Below are 26,390 nucleotides of genomic sequence, written 5' to 3' on the forward strand. Positions count from 1 at the left end.
CATCTAGTTCCCCCAAAAGCCCATTATTCTACTTATTCCGAATCATCCACATGATATCTAATTTAATGCACGGCCAAAGCAAGCGAGAGAGTCTTCCAGGATCGGTGTATCATCACCTGTGAGCCGCAGCCTCAGAAGCTAACTCCTGCTAGCCTTAGCTTCTCTAAACAGTTTATGCTACGAGACCCAAAATTCGTGGACAAAGCCCACAAAGGATTGCACCCCTAAGCCCCTCAAAGCCACGATATTTAAGTTCGCCTAGCTCCAAAAACTGCTTTTAAACTCGTTGTCTACAAGACCCAGCAATGCACGCGCTGAGCCAAGGAGTCTCCCAGTATGTGCAAAGCCAGTCCGCCAAGCAAACAACCGTTTATTGATTCCAATGTGATGATATAATTACAGCGCTGTCTGTCTTTAATTTCTTTATTCTCAGGATCCTCTGTATACACTGGACTAGTCCCTTTAGTTCACCATACTTCAGACTGTAAATCATAGTTTACCTCAGTGGAACGTGGCCTCCTCGCGGATCGTTCCTCGCCGGCACCGCACAGCTAGCTGTTAGCTGCGCCAGTCAATCAGACCTCCCCTAAGTTGCTAAAGCTACCTACAGACTACATGAAACGGCGCTGTGTACCGATGTTTGGGCCCAGAAGGAATGATTGATCAACGCAGCCCCCAGCTGCTGCGAGCCCGGTGAGGGAGTCCCATCTGGGGTGCCATCTTGTGGAAGTTTGAGTCTGTTCCACAGCGAGGAGGCCAGAGCACGTGTCCGGCTGCTTTTTACAGTCGACACGCTGCAACAATAAATCTACCAAAACTGGTTCACAATTAAAAGTAATTTAATTCCACTGATGCAAGTACAGTCTTTACAGTGAAGTACACTATTTCATGAAATATTAAATCAATAAAACCCCGTTTGCAAAAAACTCTACTCAGCTCCTCAGGTATAAAACCCGTCCGTCCTCTGAGAGCCATCACGTGAGAGAGAAAAAGACTTGAAATTAAACCACCCACATCCGTTCGAAACACCTCCTCTTCCGTTTATCCCAATTCCTATTGGCTAACTTCCAGGAGTGTATTCTGTCTGTCTGCCTTTCTGTCCCTGAGTTTACTAACACATTCAATGACTGTCAGTTATTGCTTAATCCCTCTATGATAATCCTTCAGTATAAACGTTAAACTTCTGCAACTTTGGCAAAAGCTTCATGTCTCAAATTCTACTTCTAGCTACTAATCCTAAAACACTTTATGCTTATCTTAATTATGCATTTCTTATGATTATGACTAATTATGAATTCTTAAATATGAATCATTGAACACTTTTATTATATCTACTAAACACACAGTTCTATGCTCAAATTTCTTACACATACGGGGAAGTGAGTTGGTGATCGCCACGTGTTTCAGACCTCCATACTCATCTTATAAGCTGCACTTTTCTGTTTGCTTCACAAAGACGGCTCACGTAGGCAGGTACACTGGATCCCCGTCATGATATATTACAGCGCAACTGTTTTTAATCACTGTGTTGCAGACGGACAGACTGGTAACCGAGAGTGTCGTCGACGTTCAGTGGGGGGTGAGGGTGAAGTGGACCATATAACAGAGTCATTTCACACAGGGGTCCTATCTGTTGTATACATGATCTGTTTTCTATTTGTGAATAAAAAGCAGACAAAACTGTCTTGAAACCCTCGATGTCAATAAAGTTGAAGTGGGTTTTTAATAATATGAATGTGATGGACTTCTTTCCTCTCTTAGCTCTGTTATAACTCTGTGAGCACTGAAGGAGCCATATCAGGCTCAGTCTTTGGGTTTCTACGAGAACACGTTTGTATGCTTTAGTGTTCAAAACAACTCTTTATTTGTGACTTACTGTCAGTCTGAATAGAACTCTATTCACCCTCTGTCTGAAAAGCGTCACTGTAGACAATCTCTTAAATTAACCTCCTGTCAGCTGATGTCAATCACATACACTGCAGCCAGGAAATAACCTGGAACACACTTAGAATGTTGACATATATGAAATGATTTATATATTATGTAGCTGTGAATCCCTGTCCGGTAATCCTAGCGGCTTCTTTTAAGAAACAGTTGCTGAATACGGGCTGTGCATATTTCTCCATGATTCAAGATGTTTGATTGCCACTCCGGTAATACAAGCACAACTGTGTGAAATGCTCCATAAATAGTAAACACAAAGACACAGATCAAATATAATACAACGAAATATAATCACAAAATGTAAAAAGCAATGAAAATATCCATTCAGGGAAAAACAAGAAAAATGTTGCATTCAAGGTGAAAATATCAATCATAACATGAATACTATACTTGCAGTGTGGAAATGCATGATATAGATAGATACTTTATTTATCCCCAGGGGGAAATTTGTATGTTACAGCAGCGAGACACACCAATTAGCAAAGTAGCAGAGTAACCAAAATATTAAGTATTAAAAAATGCACAATATATACAATAGAATAACAGAGTTTGACAAATTAATTATCAGAATATATAAGACAAAACAAAAATGCACAGTATATACACAATGAAATAGAAGTGTTAAATTATCTGCCAAGGTGAAAAACAGTAGTGCAAAAATTAAAAGTCAACCCCAGCAAACAACAGTGAAGCAGTATGTAGTTATGTGGAGGATGATCTGTTCAGAGCTGTTTTATTGTAAAGTCTTATAGCAGAGGGCAGGAATGTTCTCCTGTATCTGTCCTTGTGACAGTGGAGCTGGATGAGTCTGTTGGAGAAAGTGCTCCTCTGTCCCGGCAGGAGGTGGTGGAGAGGGTGGTCCTGGTTATCCAACATGGATAATAGTTTCTTCAGAGTCCTCTCCACCACCTCTTCCAGATTGTCTTGTTTGCAGCCAATGATGGAGCCGGCCTTCTTAACTAGTTTATTAACTCTGTTGGTGTCTCCGGCTCCAATGCTGCTCCCCCAGCAGACTACAGAAGTACAGTGCACTGGCCACAACAGACTGGTAGGACATCTCCAGCATCTTGCTGCACACGTTGAAGGATCAAAGTTTCCTGAAGAAGAAGCGTCGACTCCTCCTCTTCTTGTACACAGCGTTGATGTTGGTCTTCCAGTTCAGTCTGCTGTCGATGGAGACACCCAGGTACTTGTACTCCTCCACCATGTCCACATCCTCTCCCAGAACTCTCAGCGGTTGTGGAGCCGTCGTCTTCCTCCTGAAGTCGACCACCATCTCTCTGGTCTTGGCCACGTTCAGACGCAGGTGATTTCTACCGGCCCACTCCACAAAGTCCTCCACTACTGCCCTGTACTCCTCCTCCCGTCCGTCCCTTACACACCCGACCACTGCAGAGTCATCAGAGAACTTCTGCAGATGGCATGACCCCGAGTTGTACTGGAAGTCAGTGGTGTACAAGGTGAACAGGAAGGGAGACAGAACAGTTCCCTGTGGGACTCCAGTATCACTGACCACCACATCAGACAGCACACGGCCCAGTGGGACAAACTGTGGTCTGCCCGTGAGGTAGTCAGTGATCCAGGAGACGGTGGACGCGTTCACCCCCACCACCCGCAGCTTCTCACTGAGCAGCACTGGTTGGATGGTGTTGAATGCACTGAAATCAAATAAAGTGATTCTCACAGAGTCACCGGTTCATCCAGGTGCGACTGAGCTCGTTGCAGCAGGTAGATGATGGCATCGTCCACCCCCACATGAAGCTGGTATGCAAATTGCAGAGGGTCCAGTGAGGATTTCACCTGCGGTCGGAGGTGGGCCAAGACCAGCCTCTCCAGCACCTTCATCACATGGGATGTGAGGGCAACTGGTCGGTAGTCATTGAGGCCAGATGGTGTCGTCGTCTTCGGTGCAGGAACCAGGCACGACGTCTTCCACAGCACCGGGACTTCCTCCTGCTTCAGTCTCAGGTTGAAGAGGTGTTGCAGGACAGCTGGACGGCGCAGGTCTTCAGGACCCTGGGGCTGATGCCATCAGGTCCTTCAGCTTTGCCTTGGTGGAGTCTCTCCAGCTGTCTCCTAACCTGGCCAGTCGTCACAGAGAAAGGGGGGGGTGGTCATAGTCTAGGTGGCGGCAGAGCCCTCATCCCCGTCCACACCTCCCTCACATTGTTCTGCTGGAGTTTGGCCTCCAGCTTCCTCCTGTAGGTGTCCTTGCACTCCCTGAGCTTCACCTTCAGGTCACGCTGGACTCTCCTGAGCTCGTCCCTGTCCCCAGACCTGAAAGCTGCTTTCTTCTTGTTAAGAAGAGCTTTCAGGTCACTGGTGATCCATGGCTTGTTGTTGGGGAAGCAGCGTACAGTCTGGGATGGTATGGTGGTCTGGTCACAGAATTTTAGGTATTCAGTGATACAGTCCGTCATGCTGTTGAGATCCTCCCCATGTGGTCCACACAGCACATCCCAATCCGTAGACTCAAAGCAGTCCTGCAGGGCGTCGATAGCCTCCTGAGACCACCTCCTCACAGCCCTGGTGGTCACAGGCAGCCTCTGCACCAGAGGAACATACCTGGGTATCAACAGGATCAGATTGTGATCAGACCTGCCAAGGGGGGGAAGGGCAGTGGCACTGTAAGCATCATTTGCATACAGTAAGTCCAGAGTTTTATTGTTCCTTGTGGGGCAGTCAACATACTGGTGTAAGGTCGGTAGGGCTTTATCCAGGGTGGTGTGGTTAAAGTCTCCAGTGATTGCCAAAAATGCACCAGCATGTTGACTCAGCAGTCCAGCTACAGTGGAGTGGATGGTGTCCACTGCTGCCTCAGCGTCAGCTGATGGCGGGACGTACACAGCCACAACAATGGCGGACGTGAACTCCCTCTGCAGATAATATGGACACATCCCCACGGCCAACAGTTCAATGTCCGGGCTGCAGAAGCGTTCCTTCACACACACATGGCCGCCACCTCTCTTCTTGCCGCTCTGAACAACGTCTCTGTCCGCCCGAACAGTCCTGAAGCCGGGAAGCGACGCACTGTGATCTGGAAAATCCGCGTGCAGCCATGTCTCCATGAAACACAAGATGCCGCACTCACGGAAGTCCCTCTCGGTCTTAACCAGCGCGCCGAGTTCGTCCGTCTTATTCGCCAACGACCTCACGTTCCCCGTTATGATCGCTGGTACCGAAGGTTTATATTTCTTCCTCTTCGCCCTCCGCTTAGCGCCCGACATGCAGCCTCGAGCCCTTCTCTGTAGCCCCTCCGGGATCTCAAGCATGGCCCTGGGCAGCAGCTGCGGTTTCCTCAGCGCAATCAGCTGATCGTGGGAGTAAACAATGGCCCCAGTCATCGTGTGTGGCTCTCCGTTACAAACAGGAAGAAAAGCAGCGGAAGCCACGAGAAAAGTTGACAAAAATGTTACAGTCCGTTGTCTGACCGTAGAAACCAAACGTTAAGGAAAATAAAAAAATTTAAAGTAGAGGGGAAAGAGTGAAAAAAGACTAAAATTAAAACACACAGAGGGGAGCTGCTGCAACAGGCTGCCGCTGGCACGGCGCCATCTTGCATTATATGACGTCTTTTAGGTTGTGTGAGTTTTTAGGGGCGATATATAAACTGTACATTTAGATCACTGTGTATAAACTGTACAGAAGGTCATTGTATACATATGTATTACAGTGAGCCCTCCTTACCTGTATGGACATTTATTAGGTTTTACCTCTAATTTGTGACATGTCAGTGTATCTATTACAGCAGGCAGATATCATGTTGTAATCTGTGTTTTCAAAGGATGGCATTTTCTCATTTTCACAGAACAACATGTGGCTGTTGGTAGGAGATACAATTCATTACATCTCTTAAAGCGGATTTAAGACAGACCTGGATAGTCGTCTTCATTCTCCAGGTCTCACACAAGGATGATTATTCAAAGTAGGTTCATCTGTTTCTCGTAGTCCGTTCTTGAAAAAGAGTTATGATTGTAAGAATCAGATTTAAAAGTTTGATGTTGACATTATACAGCTTCATCGGTACATCATTTGAATAAGGACATTTTGATACAGTTAAATAAATGTCAGATTTGGTGAGTGTTGATCTGCTCAATCGTTTTCAGATAGCAGCTAACAACAACAACAACTCTCGATCAATCAATGAAGACATTGACTGATGGATTTATTGGCTTTATAAACTCATAAGAAAACACTGCTGATCAATGCTGGATAACAAAGCTTCTTAAAGGGACACGCGCCAGAGTCCTCAATGGAAAGAGCTGCAACGGTGAAGGAGCCGAGGCTTTTTATTTTAGACCACAGTGTTCCAGAGATATTCTAAAAGGAGTAATTAGACCACTTAACAACTGCATGAAGCAATTTCAAGTGAAATTATGAAGAAAAAATAAAGAGGAATGTAAAATGTAAAGGAATGTAAAATGAATCAAAAACAGCTGACAAATGCATTTTACAGGACAATATAATTATATAATATTGATCATTTATTGATAATAAAAGCACATTTTTTTCCTACAGAGTTGAACGACACCATCTAAAGGTCACCAGATATGTCATGCTAAACATTCAAACAGTGTGTGATCAGGGGGTGATGGAGCTCTTGTTTCTTCAGTTCCTATGGCAATGGGCTGTAACATCTGCCTTGGGAATACAAATGAAAAATAGCCTCTTGGCTAACTATGGCACATTTACAGCAATGTTTTTATTAATGTGCACTGTCCCTTATCAAATAAACCATTAAATAAATCAATATTTAAAAGCCCAGAATGTTATCTTTTTTGTGATGTTTGCAGATGCCAATGTTGCCTGTATTTATGAAATGACACCATGTTTTCAGAAAACTAACATACTTTAACACAGTGGTTCTCAACTGGTCTGGCTGCGGGACCCACCATCACCTCTTAATGACAAGCCGGGACCCACGACCCAAATTATATATATATAATTTATATATTCAAATGATATATATATGTAATTTGACTTTCACATCTCACAGCTCAACAGTCCTGCTCTGCTCTCTGTATCCTCGTCTCTCCCCGTGTCACGGTGTGTGTACATCTCACTCAAGTCAGGAAAATTGTCAGAATACTCATATTTGATTGGCTGAGCTGCATCATGTGATGTGATTCACAACGCATTGGTCAGTGTTTGTCCTGCACCGCTGAACAAGTGCCGTAAATGCTGGAATAATTCCGCTGCATAAAAAATGCCCTTCAAATGCCCTTTTTTTTTTTGTCAGGCAAAGGCCCGCGACCCACTGAAAACGGGTCCGCGACCCACTTTTGGGTCGCGACCCACCAGTTGAGAATCACTGCTTTAACATGTTTACAGATAATTGTTTGCTGTATGTAAACATACATCTTTTTAGAGTTAATTTGCTTTGCACAATCAAGATATAGGGTTTGTTGCTTATTGTCTGTGTTATCTCCCTAACTGTTGCAGCCTTTTTTAATCATTACAGACCCGGACTGAAACTGTTAGCTCCTCGGCTGTGTCAAATGGTTAATAGGCTGTTTACTAGACTGTAGGCTTCGATAAAATAAAATAAAAATAATAAAAACATGTTGCCCTGATAGAAGATATGAACGGGGACTGCCTGGCTTATGTTGCTTATTATTCTTTTGAGCTGGTAAATTAATCTTTCCAAGTGTACCAGCAATGAAATAAAAATGAAATTCGAAATGCTGTTTTTGTAGTTCTTTGGCTGAAAACTAATTCACCTTATTCTTTGAATTTTATATTCAGAATCAGAATCAGAATCAGCTTTATTGGCCATGTGTGCTTACGCATACATGGCATTTGTCACCGGTTTCCACTCCGCTCTCAATGTACAAACACAAATTTACAATAAACAAGAAAAATATATGTATGAAGAACGGATGTAGATATAAACATTTAGCTATAATACAAGTATAAATATATATCCAAGAGAAGAAAAAGTGTGTATATATATATACATGTGAACATCAACCTATAGACAATGGCATGAGTTGTAAGTGGTGGTAATAGTGTAGTATAACCTATTTATTGTTCATGAGAGCGATGGCCAGTGGAAAGAAGCTGTTCCTGTGTCTGGTGGTCTTGGCGTACAGAGCCCTGTAGCGCCTCCCAGAGGGGAGGAGGTGAACAGCTTGTGTCCAGGGTGTGAAGGGTCTGCAGTGATCTTTCCTGCACGTTTCCTGACTCTGGAGGTGAACAAGTCCAGGATGGAGGGCAGGCTGGAACAAATGATCCTCTCTGCAGACCTAACAATCCGTTGCAGTCTGTTTCTGTCCTGTTTGGTGGCCGATCCAAACCACACAGTGATGGAAGAACAGAGAACAGACTGGATGATGGCTGAGTAGAAAATAATCAGCAGTTCCTGAGGCAGGTTGAACTTCCTGAGCTGGCGCAGAAAGTACAACCTCTGCTGGGCCTTTTTCCTGATGGAGTCGATGTTGGGAGCCCACTTCAGGTCCTGGGAGATTGTGGATCCCAGAAACGTGAAGGTCTCCACAGCAGACACAGTGTTGTTGAGTATGGTGAGGGGGGGCAGTGATGGGGGGCTCCTCCTAACTGCAAGGGAACTTCGTTTGAGCATCTTGTGCACTGACACTATGTGGTCTCTGAACTGAGTGATTTCAGAAACTGACTCCAAGAAAAACTTTGAAAAATAGAAAACATTTTTAATGTACAATTCACACTAAAAATTATATTTTGAATTCACAGAATTTCACATAATATAGATATGAAGTAACATTACTGAAGTCGAGCACCAGTAATCAGTAATCGTGGGTAACATCATTGAAAAACAATAATAGTTATGATAAATATATTTTGTGTGACTGTGGTGCCAGCCAGTGCCACAATGAAGATCTCGACATTGCTGGTGATGGCATGGTTTGGAAGAGAGAGGACGTCGTGATTGGCTGGGGGACTACGGAAGCCCCTCCCGCTGATCGCCATGTAAACAAACACACACTGAGCATGCGTCACTGGAATAATGGAGGACTGCCTTTTCCACCCGGACTGATGATGTCTGTGTTTCTACTCTACTACCTGGTCTGAGAAAAAAAAAAACTCGTCAACATTTCTGCGTGTGTAAGTTCGTGTTTGGCACTTGAGAATTATTTGGTTTGTTGGAAAGTAGGACTAACTCTTAAGTTTGGGCACAATAAACTGATGGTCAGCAACAAGCCATGTTTGCTAGTTGACTAGCCGAGAGCGGAGGCAGCTGTCAAATCCGAGTCAGCTACACACTTAGCGGTTGTTCTACTTTCAATAAAAGAGTATCTGGTTTGATAGGACGACTTGCACTGTCTATAAATGTTAGCTAATTGCGGTTTACTCCTGAATATGACAGCGGTTTAGTTCTTATTGACCATACTTTTAATTCCTGAGACGCAGAGCAGTTAGCATGTTAGCATGTTAGCTAGCGGACTAACGTTAGCTAAATATGTTTCAGAGGAGCAGCGCTGTCAGTGGGCCACGGTGTGTGACAGACGTGGTGTTCAGCCAATCACAGACTGAGCATCATAATTAGTCAAGATTGTGTCCAATCGTCGTTACGCGGCGGGCCCCCATGTATTCTGGGTTTTTTAGTGAAGTCCGTAATGCAAGAGTTTAGAGTATGTTGCCTGTTAGCTCAAAGTTGAACATCTTCCCGGTTGGTCAACTCTACACGGAAAAGACCAATAGTAGGTTTAATTTGGAGTCGTTAGTTGCGTCGTAGCAAACGGACAACCTGGGTGAATGCAAAAAAAGTATATTGCTGCAATACCATCAGTTAATGCTGTGGCTACAATTTTGTTTTCGCGTAAGAAATTACATATCTGGGCTATCAATTGTCTGTTGGGTCTCTATATACGAAGACGAGGTTTGACTGGGTGCCAGTTCAGTGGATTTCTGTTCGAAAAACAAAGAATTAGAATAAAGGTTTCACAAATCTGGATCAGTAGCTCTGGAGTCTGCTTGTAAATCCTGGTTTTTAGTGGTATCTTCTGGACCTGGTCTAATGTGGTCCGAATGGAGAAAAAGCATTGGAATCAGCCCTTTGTCTGTTTTTAAGCAGAATAAAAGTTGAAAGAACTTTAAAGAGAAGACTCGCTTGATGAAAACATTTATTTTACTATACAGAACACGGGGAAATATTAGATCAACTAAATAAATAAAATAAACTGATATCATTTTTTGAAGGTGGCATAAGTACGGTTAGCTGCTGCCCCTGTCCACAGCAGTACATTGCTTTAGCTTCCGGGCTGTTTCTCCTGTCAGTTTCTCCAAACTGGGGTAGGTGCCGACCACCGTCTACTGTAGGTAATAAGTACCTCATGCAGCCCTGCTTCAAGAAATCCGAAGTATCCCTTCAACAGCTTTGGGTACTATGATGTCTGGTACTGTTTCCATAACTTAAAGTGGTATAACAATGGAGAAATGACCACGTAATATCAGTTGACTTTCCCCTTTACCCCCGAATCGGAGAGCGACTCCCGTAGTGTGCTTAGTTGAGATAGTCTGTTACTGGCAAGTGACGGCACACACACAGATTGGGTCACAGGCTGAAAGACTTTAAGAAACTGCATTAATGTGAGCCACACACTGTTACCAAGATGTTCTCATGATCATGTCTATGTTTTCCACCAATCAGAGTTGAAGTCAAAGAAAGAAACCCAAGATGACGACAGACACGCCGGCCCCGAGCGTGGGCTCCAGGATAATGGCCTTCAGCCCCTCCAAAGAGGAGTTCAAGGACTTCAGCCGGTACATTGCCTATATGGAGTCACAAGGAGCACACAAAGCTGGGATGGCAAAAGTAAGCGTTTATTGTATTTTGTCAGGTTATTATAATACAATAAGTTGACTTACTTCAACATACTATGTGTGTAATAACTTGTACAGTTTGTAGTTGGGGTAATCCACTTTGTTATGATGACATAGGACATCATTATTAGCCATGTTGTTTGGCTCAATAGTTAACAATTTACTCCAAACATGACCTGAACCAAAGCCCTGATAAAGAAGGAGCGTATGAGACCTGTGTTTAGAATCTTAGTACGTGTTGATGCACATTCATCACTTCCTGTGGCTGCTTCACAGTGAAAGTGAAAGAAGATTATTCTATCACCCTGAAGCAACAGCACTGTGGGGAAGCTTAGCTCAGGTTTTAACTGAGTGAATCCACATTTGCACGTCTTGTTGGTGTCAATGTGTAAGTGCAGTGTTCCACAGAGGATGAGGGTTCTGGGGAGGTGGATGTGTTGTCTCAAATTGAACACTTTAAAGCCGTAGTTGGTTACGTTTTAATGAAAATAACTTTTTATCATATTCGCTCAAACTGTCGCTACATCCTGACAGAAGTACACAAGACAGATAATCTGTGAGCAAATGCCTCCTTTTAGTGCTCCGAAAAGCATCCGCAAGATTCTACCGCACCCAAAGAAAAGCAACCAATCGGAACCGAGGAGTCCCTCAGGCAGCTGTCAATCTCTGCTCGTGGAGCTCCTGAATGCCGATCAAACCATAAACGAGGCAGCGCTCATCAAACATGAATCTGTTTCTGTATTGCCCATTCCTCTCCTCAAATGTTTTAGAAAGATATGTTAGTGTAGTGTGAAACTGTGTGCTTCAGAGACTCCTCGGCTGCAATTGATTGTTTTCCATCGGGCGCAGTGGAATCTTGCAAAGACCATGAGGAGCATTAAAAGGATTCAATTCAATTTAAAGTTACCAACTGTCGCTTTAAAGTATCTTTAAATGTTTGAGTTACTTTCGAATTAGATCCAGCGCACTCTTCACTCTTTTTATTTAAAAAGAAAATGAAAGACTTTTAGAGCTGGTCCGCCTGTTAACTCCTGTTATTTGCTTCTTTCAAAACAGTGGTGAAGAACACCAGCAGCCAATGCCAGGAGTTGACTTTTTATTAATTCCCAAACTGTCTCCGAAGTAACCAAATGACTGTTTGCTGACAAGCAATGCAGCTTTTAAAAGGCTGTTTTAAACAACGGAATCATGAGATTCTCATCGCTCTGAGTTGCTCTTCTCTGAAATACATCCTGTTTTCATTCTGCCTCTGTGTTCTCTTGCAGGTTATTCCACCCAAAGGCTGGAAACCTAGACGCACGTACGACGATATCGATGACCTGGTGATCCCCGCTCCCATCCAGCAGGTGGTGACCGGCCAGTCGGGACTCTTCACCCAGTACAACATCCAGAAGAAGCCGATGACTGTCCACGAGTTCCGCAAGACCTCCAACATGGACAAGTCAGTTTGCAAATCATGAACCGCAGTTGATCGATCCATGTTTTTCACGCAGTGACTGTAAGATTACAATGCAGACAGTCCTGGTACATGTGTGTGATTTCCATAACGCCTAACTCTCTCTCTCTCGCTCTCTCGGATCTGTCATCGTAGGTTCTGCAATCCCAGATACGTGGATTTTGACGAGCTGGAGAGGAAGTTTTGGAAGAACCTGACCTTCAACCCACCCCTTTATGGGGCCGATGTCAGCGGGACTCTGTATGATCCAGTGAGTGGTGACAGTCTGGATAGAACCACCGACGTGGACTTCCATCTATTCGTTGTGTTTTGTTTTTATGCTCACAGACTCTGTAGTAGTTGTGTCACTGTGACTTACAGCCTCTGCTGAATCACTCCTTTTACAGGATGTGACCGAGTGGAACATCGGCCGCCTCAACACCATTCTGGACACCGTGGAGAACGAGAGCGGGATCAAGATCAAAGGAGTCAACACACCGTACCTGTATTTCGGGATGTGGAAGAGTGCCTTCGCGTGGCACACAGAGGACATGGATCTGTACAGCATCAACTACCTGCACTTTGGAGAGCCAAAGTCCTGGTACAGTAGCCGACACACCCTGACATTGCTGGACAGACTGCGTTTTAGCTTCTCGCTGCTGCATCCGTTTTAATAGCCTAAATGTAAAAATACAATCAACCTGTCAATAATCCTCATTTACCACTGCCGATACAACAATATGATCGGAAACATCTCGCATGCTCTAAATGTTTGACACTGATTGTGTGAGCTAATGACAAAAGCTGCTTCTGGTCCATTTTATTAAAAGGGTTCAGTGCCTTCTGGAAAGCTCTGAGCTCTTAGATACAGCTTTCTACATAATTTACCCACAACACGCTGGGAAGTGATGAACTGTAGGGCTGGGCGGTATGACCAAAAATGCATATCACGGTATTTTATAAGATTCTGGCGGTTTCACGGTATATCACGGTATTATTTTTCCCGCATTAAAGCATTAATTAATTAACGCCGAAAAGAACCGGCCGGCCAAACTGCCAGCGAGCGGTGAACAGGTGTTTGTGTGGCGTGTCTTCCGTTCCGTCACTTCCTGTTTCCTTCACCTACATTTCCCTGGGTCCTAAGCCCCTCCATGTACAGCATGTTATCACCCTCTATGTACCAAAGTACATTTATAACAAATGCCACACATATTACAGTAATCAGCGTTGGATATGTCTGACCTAAATACCTTTTGTTGTTCAGTCTGTTCATCCTGCATCGCTCTCTTCTGTTCTTTAATGTAACGTTACTGCCGCGACAGAGCCTCTCACAGCTGTTAGCAGACTGTCGTTAGCGAGCTTTACCCAGCATGCAGTTCGGTGGTGAAATTTTATAAATGTACAATTATTAGTGCTACAAATTGTTTATCTGTCACAAACTGTTGTGTCGTGGTGTTTTGCCCTGTTAAAGAGCATTAGTTGTGGGTTGTTAATTGTTGTAATAAAGTTATAACCATGACTAGGGTTCCCTCTCAATACACTTAAGACAACTAGCTCCGACCGTAGCACACAGTCAACTGTCTGATCCACACTCCGGAGCAGAAGGTGGTGGTAAAGCACCAATAAGATGGATGCTAACCGCTGTAAAACTAGAAGAAGAAGTAGCGCTCTCAGCGGCGAACAATATATTTTGCTGCCTGTTGAAGAGCGACAGAAGCTGCCTCGGCTGTGTACCGGTATGACGGTATATTAAAAATTCATATCGTACGGGAAATTAAAACCGGTATACCGGTTGAACAATATTGTTTTTATTTAAATGATTATTAAATGTGATTGAAAATACTGACATGTAAATTCGCTTTTTTTTTGTCTGGTTTCGGAGCAATAACTTAGTTTACTGGTCTATTTCTTTGTGTTATTGATACTTGTTGATGAATGTATTGGTGGTCCCAGCCTTAAAGCACCTCAGTAATGATTGAGTCCATTGCTCTTCTGTGGTTATCACTTCCAGTCTTCATTCTTCAAAACCCTTGACCACCATGAACAAGCGGATATCTTAACTCGGCAGTCAACATCATATTCTCTTTTTGCTCTTCAGGTACGTCGTCCCACCAGAGCAGGGGAAGAGACTGGAGCGACTTGCCAAAGGTATGTGATGGGTTCCTGCAGAACTCCATAGATGGATTTAGGTGTGTTTGATGAACAGGCTCTCATCACATTTGTCTTCATTCCCTTATGAAAATTGATTATTTACACTTTTACGCAAGTTTTAACTGCTGGGTTCCACAAGTCACGTCAGCTTGTTGTGCTCAGTGGTGTTAAAGAAGAAGTCGGAACTGCTTTCAGTGAACCTCTTTACCAACGGTTCCCGAGCTGGGAGTCCAGACCCCTACTAGGGGTCACCAAAGCTCAGAGGCGGTCCGTGCATTTTATACCTGGGCCTTCAGGGCTGTCCTACTACAGTTGAAGCAATCACCACACAATCCCCATTTCTCCAGACCATAATTATTGCTTTGTAACAAAAAACAACAGCCCAAACAGAGAATGAAATGTCCGACCCAAACCCCGCGCATGACTGGATGCTTCGTCATAACGGACGATGCATATAGTCAAAATCAATCTAATTAAGACAATGACAAGAACAAACTCACAAGAACCAGTCGCATATATCTAGTAGTGCTGGGCAAGTTAACGCGTTATTATCGAGCGTTAACGCAGGTTTTTTAATTTATTATTAAGCAGACATTTTAAACCCACCCGGGTGACATGTCCGGTCCGGAACCCCCCTTAACTCCGTCACCGTCGGTCCCTCCTGTCTCTCGCTCGCTCGCTCACTCTCTCACTCGCTCTCTCGCTCGCTCACTCGCTCACTCTCTCACTCGCTCTCTCTCTCGCTCGCTCACTCACTCTCTCACACACACACACGATCGTCTTGTTACAGGATCAAACGGGACAATATCAAAACACATATTGTGGTGTTTTTAAATGAACATATGAGCACGTGAGACCAAACTGCTGTTAACTCAACTCTGTATTAGCATAACTTCCTCATGCAGGTTACAGACTACAGGTTCCATGCTTCACCTACATTCCCCTGGGTCCTAAGGCCCTCCATGTACAGCTTCTTATCACCCTCTCTGTACCAACGTACATTCATAACAAATACCACACGTATTACGGTAATCAGCGTTATTATGTGTCTGACCACAATACCAAAAAAAGCAAAAAATAAATGATTCATTTAAATGATTGTTTTAGAGTTTTTAAAGTGTTTTGTGTGTAATATGTATAATAACCATAATTTAGTATCACTACTGAGAATCTAACAAACATAAAAACATGACGTAGATAGGTTTGCAGTTTTCAAGGTGTATATTTAAATATCATCTCTTACACACATGAAGAAAGTTATGAACACCGGCTGAATATCTACGATCAGAATCATTATAACTGTGCTATAACTACTGTGTAAAGGGAATACTGCTGCTAACAACAACCTGATGTGTTTAATGTGTTTACACCAAATGTTGTTGACCTTTTGTTCATATAACAGCGCTTTAAAATAAAAGTGCACAATACACTCCTTTTGAATTCATTATTTAACTTTGGGCATGACAATGAGATTAATCGCAAAAAAATCATGCGACTAAAAATTGTAATCGTTGCCCAGCACGAATATTTATATGACAACAAAGCATGACAAATCAATCCAGCAACACTGCAGCACTAAAACACGCATTCTGCTGCACACTGAAGAACACGAGCCATTCAAATATTATTCACATCAGAGGGAACAATATTAACCATATCATAAAAACAACACCATAGACAAATGAACACAGTACAAAGCAGTTCACTTACCAAAGCTGCTGTTCACTTAAAGACAAAGTCCATCCTCCTATCTTTGTCAAAGAGTTTAATGACGTGGTCGTACAGAACATCGGTGCGGTTCAGTTCCAGTCAGAGTTCTCCTGTGAACGTGTTTGTTGAGTTGTAGATCCACTCGGGTTGAAAAGGTTTTCAAAAGCACCGTAGCTTGTGAGCGTCCTGCCGTGCTATGGTGTCGTGTTGCTGCCTTGGTTAGCCACTCAGGTTAGCGTAGCGTAGCTCCAAACACCAAGACGCTCAGTCGCAAATAAAATGCATTCTCAGCCATAACATGTGCAACGCTTCTCCGACGCTGTCAGCCAGGAATGCCGTTGGTACAAATCCTCGTCAATTCCTGCAATCCACGTCAAAGAATACGCCCAACATGTCAAACTAAAGATCTGATTGGTTGAACACTATGACAATCAACAATATCGTCCCCATTCACTTAAAGTGCACATGGATGCACTTGTGAGTCTGCAGGCCTCTGGCTCTGTTCTACCTAGAGACACAGAGGTGAGATCTGATTGGATAAAAGCTCGACTTAAAACAAGCTGCACTGGAAGCAGAGCAACTGAGGAAGACAGGAGCTGTGCAATGAGAACATAAGATAATGGGAAAAATATGTTTATAAATTATAATACATGTAGTGTATTTAAGAAAAATGATAAAATAGATAAAGCTGTGTGATTCTGTTTAGGCCAGCAGAGAAGGCCTTGAGGCCCTGACGGCCCACCACTGGATGTTTTGTACTTAGTCATGGGTCGTCAGTTTTCTCGGAGACCATAATGGCAATTCTGTTCACATTTGCTATTTAACTGTAACTGAAAATACATGAACACAACCAGAGAGGGTCGTCTGCACTGATATTCTGGATGGCTTCCTGTGTTTCTAGGTTTCTTTCCAGGGAACGCTCAGGGCTGTGAAGCCTTCCTGCGCCACAAGATGACTTTAATTTCACCCTCAATCCTGAAAAAATATGGCATACCGTTTGAGAAGGTGACCTTTCATTTAATTTGTGCTGACTTCATGGCATAGCCTCCTTATGTTTCATAATTAATATGGTAAAAAAAGCTTCTTTTAGTTTCTTCTTTTAATTCTGTGTTGTTGCATTCAGGTCACTCAGGAGGCTGGGCAGTTCGTCGTGACGTTCCCGTTTGGGTACCATGCTGGTTTCAACCACGGCTTCAACTGTGCCGAGTCAACCAACTTCGCCACCCAGCGATGGATTGATTACGGCAAACAGGCCACACTGGTACACAAAAAACAACATCATTCAAACAGCTGTGACTCTTCATCTCGTGACTAATCCCATGCAAAGGCTGCATCTATGTAGAGATGTTCTGCTCCGCAATGTCAAACATGCGAAAGGGATTGTGGTTCATGATGTCACTTTGTTCTCTTAACACTCGTAGCTTGCAGCGCTACGTGACGATCACTAAAACAAGACTAGGGCTACTTTCATCAAGCTAAAATAATTCTGTTTATTCACATCCCGCTCATTTTTGTTCAGTTCTTTTGAAAGCAGCAGAGACCTGATTCATTATTAATGGAGTTATCTTGAATAACAGTGTGCTCTTATTTTGAGTCCACTTGGAAGTGGATCCAGACCCACGGTTTCTGGCGGTCTCAGTTTGGTTTTGTAGTCCGCACCAGCATCGTATTGACAGCTTTCACACCCGCCCAAACGAACTGTACTAACCAGAGAAACCGACCTGAGTTTATTTTAACCACATTTTTAACTGGGAAAGCACCTTTAGTGTTCCAATGACAAATCTTTATTTTGCTGTCAAATGAAATGCCATTTATTGTGGTTCCATTGGTCTGTTTTAGTTGAGATAATTACGCCAACAGATCACAATGATTTTACAATGACCTGCATGTTCTCATCTAAAACCACAATTATATCATCGCTCTTTCATTATAAGTTATATTTGAAAAGGACGTCATGCATGTTGTTCACAACCAAGCATCTGGGTCTGTCAATAAGCTGCAATTTAATTAACATTAAAACAAGCTTTGAAGAATCATAAAATCCTTCGAGCCCTTCCTGTTGTTGGGCCTATACCAGACTTTGATTGACAGCTTTTACACCAACTTAAATGAACGAATCAAAACAGACTTTTGTTTGAACTCGAACCAAACCCAAGATGCAGCGTTCATCAAACGGTACGTGAGCCAGTGTTGGGTGGAACATAGAGAAGGCTTATTCTGTCCTTAACGCCTTACCATCATTGGACCTAATGAGAGAACATCTTTGTATTCCTATCTTAACCTTCTCTTACTTTATACAAGTGTGCCACGTCAGATTTAGCAATCGCTTCTAATTTCAGATAACTGGGTGTAAATGACTAGCGTAAACATGATGGATGCCACCTGTGCATAAATGAGCATATTTAGCTTCCCAATAATACCATAAAAGGCTCTGTGTCCTGCCCCATATGTGCTATATTGTATACCTTTTTAGAGAAAATAAGTTGGTGAATACAGCAAGTTCTCCTAAATCACTTAAAAACAAATCTGTTGATACGAGCGGTTCGTGCATGAGTCCTTTTCAAATAGGGGCAAGAGAGGGAAGCTCAAAGAGGGTCTCATTCAAAGATATCCATCCTCTGTTTTCACTCAATTTAGTTTTAATCAGATCTTAACATTGCACATGGAAATGTTGACCTGATTGTTGCTGAAGGAAAGGTGAGGGACTCGTAACATTCTTACATCATACTCTTGGAACCACAAATAAAATACAATTTAAATACAAGCCAAAGAATCTGAATTACTAGAAAGAGTACTATCAGCCCCAACAGTGAACGCAACTCTTCTCAAAGCCTTGTTTCGTACTGCTCAGACTACCAGGGTTCAAAGTGTCGGATCTGTTCATTCCCTTCCAGTGTTCCTGTCGTCAGGACATGGTGAAGATCTCCATGGACGTGTTTGTACGCAAATTTCAGCCTGACCGCTACAAACTGTGGAAGGCAGGGAAAGACAATGCTCCCATCGACCACTCCAAACCCACACCGGAGGCTGCTGAGTTTCTCAAAGAAGACGAGAGCGAGCCCCCACAAGAGACTCCCAGTGAAGCGGGATCCGAGGAGCCCATTACTGCTGTCCTGGACAACAGGTCTGAATTTACACTCACTACTAACGCATCTCTTAACACAGTTCATACAAAATGCTTCTTATATAAAGATTATATAGATCATCATAAAGGATGCAATAATGCAGTGGTTCTCAAACTGTGGGGCGCAGGGGGAAATGCAGAATTTTTTTATTTCAAGAACTTTATTCATACCTGCAAACTTGACGCTCGTCTGCGAAATTCGCCGTTTTGAATCAAAATATATCATCCACGTGAATCGTGTAGATCTGTAGAGGTTTTCTTGGGGGGGGGGGGGGTCAACTGGCCAGCCAGTGTTTCTCAGATTGGAGTGAGACGAGGAGAAAAGGTGATGTTGTGATCTTCACAATAGAACATCTTTGATGTGACGTGTTGAGTCTTGGCCAATCAGCGTTCAGATTAGGGTTGCACGGTGTATCGATACTAAAAAGGTACCGTGGTACCCGTATGTTAAAACCGATATGATTTTGTATATTTTTAGTGTCGATACTTTATTAAAATAGCGCGCGATCAGAGCGCACTCACTGCTCCGCTCCCTGTCATGCTGCCTGCAGGCATTGACTGCAAGGGGGCGGGGCTACCCAGCGCTCACACAGCAACAGGCAGCGCTCACAGAGAGTGATCACAGGGGAGACATGCAGGAGCTTTTCCCGACTGTCCTCGGCTTCTTGGAAACAAGATGCCAGAAGTATCATCTGGCGATATTGCAGACAGTGAAGGAAAGCCCACTGACCTACAGAGACCCGTCTGTGAAACATGTTTCAAAGCCACAGACCAAGTGAGGCAACACGTCTAACACGGCAAAGCACCTTTCAGACAGACACCCGAACTTTTTAAAGAGTTCAAAGAACGACGGGTCAGCAAACGTGATTATAAACATGAACACCCCCAAGCTCACCTATAGACAGCTAACACGAGGAGCCTTAGCCTAGTTTGACAACAAGCCTATATGATCATGAGGTCACAATGCACACAAATGTGCACTAAATGAAACACAATTGCTGCAAAATGGCTCCATGCAGGTGGAGCCTGAGGGTGGATCTTCAGCTAATTATTTTTATTTTTAGTTAAAGAAAAATAATTATTCCATGAATTAAGATAAAATATGAAGTGAAACCATCAAACTCACTATGCAAGTAAATGAAGCATTGTTTACCCACCCACTCCCTCAGACAGAGTCAGCAGACCAAACTGAGTTTTTTCCCCAAAATGTATTACTTTTCCTTTAAGATACACTTTTGTTGGTCAGAAAAGGTGTCGATATTTGCCTCAAGCTGTCAAGGGTTAAGACTCTCATCTTATTTGTGCCAGCAGCGTCTCTCCCACCCACACCTGTGTAGAATGAAACCTTCATCCTGCACACTGTGTGCTTATTTGCCTCTGCTTTCTGTGGTCCAACCCACAAATATTATGCACTCCACTCATACAATTCTCTGTAAGGGACTTTCAAATAAGAAAACAATTTTGAGAAAATAGTTTCATGGAGCTGACTTTTCACTGAGGCAGCTTAAGAGTCCTGGTGTTGTGTACATAGAAGTATGGCGACCTTCAGTGTTTGTGCTGTAACTCCTCAGCAGGCAAGAGGAGGACACTGCTAACCCTAAAAGCACAGATGGAGGAGTCACAAAATGTTATGTCAATAAAAGTTCAACATGGACCATTTTGTTCACGTTTTGTTGGGGCATGAAAATTGTTCTTCCTCCAAAGTGGGGCGTGACAGAAAAAGTTTGAGAACCACTGCAATAATGTATTCATCGCTTTAATGTTGCAGCTTGTAAACGTTTATTTACTTCATGTACTGCTGGGCATTTTAATCTGTAATTCAAACGGCAATCGTCATTTATTAGCTGATTAAAAAATCTAAATCTGCAAAGTAACTAGTAACAAATGTTGGAGAAATGTAGTGGAGTAAAAAGTACAATATTTTCAAGAAAGTATAGTACAAGTATGTGAAGATTCTAGTACAGAACTTGAGTAAATGTTCCAACACATTAGTACTTTTAGTCTGTTGCCAGTACAAGGTGAGCACAGAACAATCCCTATGTAGTACAAGCACTGCACAGCAGTTTAACAGCTCAGCAGCCCATTGTTTGTGACAGTTATCATATTATGATGGTTTCTTTTGGCAGATTAACAAGCTTTTATTGAGGACGTAACTTATATTGAACCACAGCTGACTCTCACTCACCAGTTACCAGCGTCACTGCTAACAGCTGCCGAGTGTGTCAGCGACGCTGGTGGTTCAGTGAAGTCTGTCTGTGTTAAAGGTTCATCCGTACATGAACTTCCCTCAGCGGTGTTGCTCTGTGAGTCCTGTCGGGCATGTCTTCACTAATGTCTCCCATGCATCAGTCCAAAGCCTCAGACTGGGACAAAGCGCCAGCTTGAAGCTATTGAAGCCTTCGAAGACGTCAAACCTGAGCTGACGGTGAAGGAGACGGAAGAGGTGGAGCCAAAGAAGGCCAAGCTGTCACGCAGGGAGTCTCCGACTAAAGTCAAGCCAGACAAAGGTACAGTACAGGTGCGGTTTGGTGTTAAAGGGATAGGTTGGATATTTAGAAGTGGGGTTGTATTGGGTGCCTCCATATTCAGTATTACCTACAGTAGATGGAGTTTGGACAAACACAGGAGTACCAGCACATCAGCAAAGTAATGTACTGCTGTGGACACATTTTAGACTCAGTAGCAGTTTAAATGTACACTATATTTAGAATATTTTCAGATGGGGAACTGAACAGAAGAGTGAAACTAATCTATACTGTTTCTTGTCAAAGTGTGGTATCTTTGGCACATGGGAGAAGTCTGCAAGAAAGCCCTTTGTTCCTGTGAATCTCCTCAGGTTTATAAAGCTACTTGATCATGTTGTGGGTTACAATAAACCCTCTCTGGCAGAAAGCCCTGAAGGCAAACTTGTCCCGTGAGCGTGGCTTTGAAGAGACCATAGATAAGTTTTCCTTTCAGTTCAGTTGCCCGTCAGAAGGGCTGTGTGACAGCGAGATAAAGCGCTGAAAATATTCTAAATATAGCTTCAACTTAAAAGCATTCCATTCTTTTTTTAGGTGTCTAAAATGCGTCCACAGCAGTACATTGCTTTGCTGGTACAATTGCCTCTTTTTCCAAGATGGGGGTGTGCCGACTGTCTACCTCATACAACCCCACTTCAAAATACCCAAACTATCTCTTTAACTGAAAAAAGTAGAAGTCGACATGTTCAACAGGAGAGCATTTCTTCTAGGTTATCAAAGCGCTTGTCTCTTTTGACCTTATTCACATTTATCCTTGAAATAACAGGTTTTTCTGCTTTGGTACTTCATCTAGTTGGAGTTAGAATTCTCCTTACAACTGGAGTAGCTCAAGGCTGTGCACATGCTCTGAAACATGAGTTGCTTTAGGTGCCTTCTATTCATGTTTTTTAATTATTGTTGAGGTGTGATTAAGTTTGCTGTCTTGCTCTGGCCCACAGAGCTTTTGTGTTGTTGGTTCATAAATGTAGGCGGCACTCATTGCATTCCACACACAGTGATTGGTTAAAGCCTTCATGCCTGTGCAACAGCTCAGAAAAATCAACCTTCTTCTGAAAGAAATGAGCATTCTGTGTGAAAGTATTCATGACAAAAACAGTTGGTCAAATTATAATGACGTGCAAATTCATCACACTAAAAAGTCCAGTTGTCAGTTTTGAAAAACAAGCTTTGAGTAACAAGCTCAGTGTATTGTGATGATGACAGGAGCTTATTATTTCGGCTAGAAGTCTTTAGTATGCATGTACAAACATGTAGACTTGATGAGTGTATTTATTTGTTTCATAGGCTGTAACGAGCAAACGTCCTGCAATAGTCCGGGACAATCTGGTGGTATCAGTCGTTGCAATAACGTTCATCATTACCGAATGTATTCTCTCAGACACAGTGAAGGTCAAGGCTGAGCCTAAGAAGGACAAAGACACCAAGCCTCAGACTAAACCTCAGTCCAAAGCCAGCGCGAAGAAAACTTCAAACAGACAAAGCGCCTCAAAAAAGGAGAAGAACGGCGTGTCGGCTGCAGACGCGTGTCCTCCAGAGCCCGCTGAGAGCCGGGCGGGGGCCCCGTGCTCCGAGGGGGAGGAGCCTCGGCTGAGCAGCAGCTGCAGCCCGGCGCAGAAGCTTTTCCAGAGGACGCTGAGCCCGGCGGACGTCCTGCACGTTCACAGCTATGCTAAAGGAGACTACGGAGAGGGAGAAGCCAAGGAAGACAAGAAGAGCGAGGACAGTGACGATGAGACGGAGAAAGACAACAGACATGTTAGCAAAGCAGTGAGTGGACACAGGCATGACACGCACTTCAATACTCTTCTTCACATGTTCATGCACCACAACAGTCTTTTTTTCCCATGTTTTAGCCTCTCAACTATTAGTTGTGTACACTATTGTTAACATTTTTTACAACCATTTATTCAGTACATTTCATATTTTATGAAGCTATAAATGTAGAACCTAAACCTTGGTTGATCTTTTGGCTTGGCTCAGATGCATAACTCTGATAAGCAATCCAAAAAGGAAACTGTTAAGCAAACACGGTGGATTTGTTGTTTGTTGCATTTAAAGGAGGATTCTCAGCATCCAACTCTTAGCTCAAATGACGGCACATCCTTGAACATAACAAGAGTTATTTTAATCGTCCTTTCTGCATCAGAGCACTGCTATAACAAGACAGTAGTCACTGTATGGTGCCAGATGTAGGTATGTAAGCAAGGGGAAAGATTACCTTTCAGTACGGCCTTTTGGAAAGATTGTCACGCCTGGACTCTGACGGTAACAGGAGGCGTGTCTCTCCAGCAGGTAGCAGAAGAAGTGGCAGGAGATGGAGAGCCAGAGAGTGATCTAGGACAGCTGCCAGGCCACCATCCGCTCATCAAGGACGGCATGAGTGATGAAGGTCTGTCGCATCAACTACAGCAGCTTAACTAGACTGCCTCACCATCACACTTGATATTGGATGAATATCAATGCCCAGTTATAGAAGGGGGCTTTAGGTCTCTGCCGCTAGTAGTTATTAGATCTCAATCGGTGGTTGCTTCAGTCTCGCTCGAAAAATTCCATGATCATCAATTATTACCTGTCGTCTACTTCGGATCGTAACAATAAGACAGGTGGAGTCTGTAATTCTAATACTATACTCTTTTTGTCAAATTCAGTGAATATCTTCTCATAGTCAATGAAACTGACATAACACATCACACACATCACACACACACCAGACACACACCAGACACACATCACACACACATCACACACACATCACACACACATCACACACACATCACACACACATCACACACACATCACACACACATGACACACATCACACACACATCACACACACCAGACACACATCACACACACATCACACACATCATACACACATCACACACACATCACACACACCACACACGCATCACGCACACCACACACACATCACACACACATCACACACATCATACACACATCATACACATCATACACATCACACACACATCACACACATCACACACACATCACACACACATCATACACACATCACACACATCACACACACCAGACACACATCACACACACATCACACACATCACACACACATCACACACACATCACACACACATCACACACACATCACACACACATCACACACATCACACACACCAGACACACACACCAGACACACACACACATCACACACACACATCATACACACTTCATACACACATCACACACACATCACACACACATCACACACACATCACACACACACCAGACACACACCAGACACACATCACACACACATCACACACACATCACACACACATCACACACACATCACACACACATCACACACACATGACACACATCACACACACATCACACACACACCACACACACATCACACACACATCACACACATCACACACACATCACACACACATCACACACACATCACACACACATCACTCACACACACATCACACACACATCACACACATCACACACACATCACACACACATCACACACACATCACACACACATCACACACACATCACACACACCAGACACACACACCAGACACACACACCAGACACACACACATCATACACACTTCATACACACATCACACACACATCACACACACATCACACACACACCAGACACACACCAGACACACACATCGCACACACACATCATATACACATCACACATATCATACACATCACACACACATCACACACACATCACACACATCATACACACATCATACACACATCATACACACATCATACACACATCATACACACACATCATACACGTATCACACACATCATACACGTATCACACACACCTCACACACATCACACACACATCACACACACATCATACACACATCACACATATCATACACATCATACACATCACACATATCATACACATCACACACACATCACACACACCAGACACACACACCACACACACACATCATACACATCATACACACATCACACACACATCACACACACATCACACACACATCACACACACATCACACACACATCACACACACATCACACATATCATACACATCACACATATCATACACATCACACACACATCACACACACATCACACACACCAGACACACACACCACACACACACATCATACACATCATACACACATCACACACATCACACACATCATACACGCATCACACACACATCACACACACATCACACATATCATACACATCACACACACATCATACACATCTCACACACATCATACACACATCATACACACATCATACACACATCATACACACATCACACACACATCACACACACATCACACACACATCACACACACATCACACACACATCACACACATCATATAAATCACATACACATCACACACACATCATACACATCACACACACATCATACACACATCACACACACATCACACACACATCACACACACATCACACACACATCACACACACATCATACACACATCACACACACATCGCACACATCGTACACACATCACACACATCACATACACATCACACACACATCATACACATCACACACACATCATACACACATCACACACACATCACACACACATCACACACACATCACACGCACATCATACACACATCACACACATCACACACATCACACACACATCACACACACATCA

At 43.4% G+C, this 26,390-nt stretch overlaps 1 protein-coding gene across 1 annotated transcript in view; it reads left to right on the forward strand.

Annotated features, from left to right (window-relative positions):
* Positions 1–8,918: 8,918 nt before the first annotated feature.
* Positions 8,919–26,390, forward strand: part of LOC306776500 (lysine-specific demethylase 4A-like) — a 40,817-nt gene continuing 23,345 nt past the window's right edge. Inside the window, exons 1-12 of the mRNA XM_079267211.1 lie at positions 8,919–9,024; positions 10,571–10,735; positions 12,009–12,184; positions 12,335–12,449; positions 12,586–12,779; positions 14,277–14,326; positions 16,941–17,044; positions 17,163–17,300; positions 18,934–19,163; positions 21,513–21,670; positions 23,064–23,452; positions 23,975–24,074. Of these exons, the coding sequence (XP_079123337.1) occupies positions 10,598–10,735; positions 12,009–12,184; positions 12,335–12,449; positions 12,586–12,779; positions 14,277–14,326; positions 16,941–17,044; positions 17,163–17,300; positions 18,934–19,163; positions 21,513–21,670; positions 23,064–23,452; positions 23,975–24,074 (1,792 nt within the window). The 5' untranslated portion in view covers positions 8,919–9,024; positions 10,571–10,597. The remainder of the gene's footprint in view (positions 9,025–10,570; positions 10,736–12,008; positions 12,185–12,334; positions 12,450–12,585; positions 12,780–14,276; positions 14,327–16,940; positions 17,045–17,162; positions 17,301–18,933; positions 19,164–21,512; positions 21,671–23,063; positions 23,453–23,974; positions 24,075–26,390) is intronic.

The sequence above is a fragment of the Melanostigma gelatinosum genome, assembly GCF_949748355.1.
Source record: "Melanostigma gelatinosum genome assembly, chromosome: 4".
Lineage (NCBI taxonomy): Eukaryota > Metazoa > Chordata > Actinopteri > Perciformes > Zoarcidae > Melanostigma > Melanostigma gelatinosum.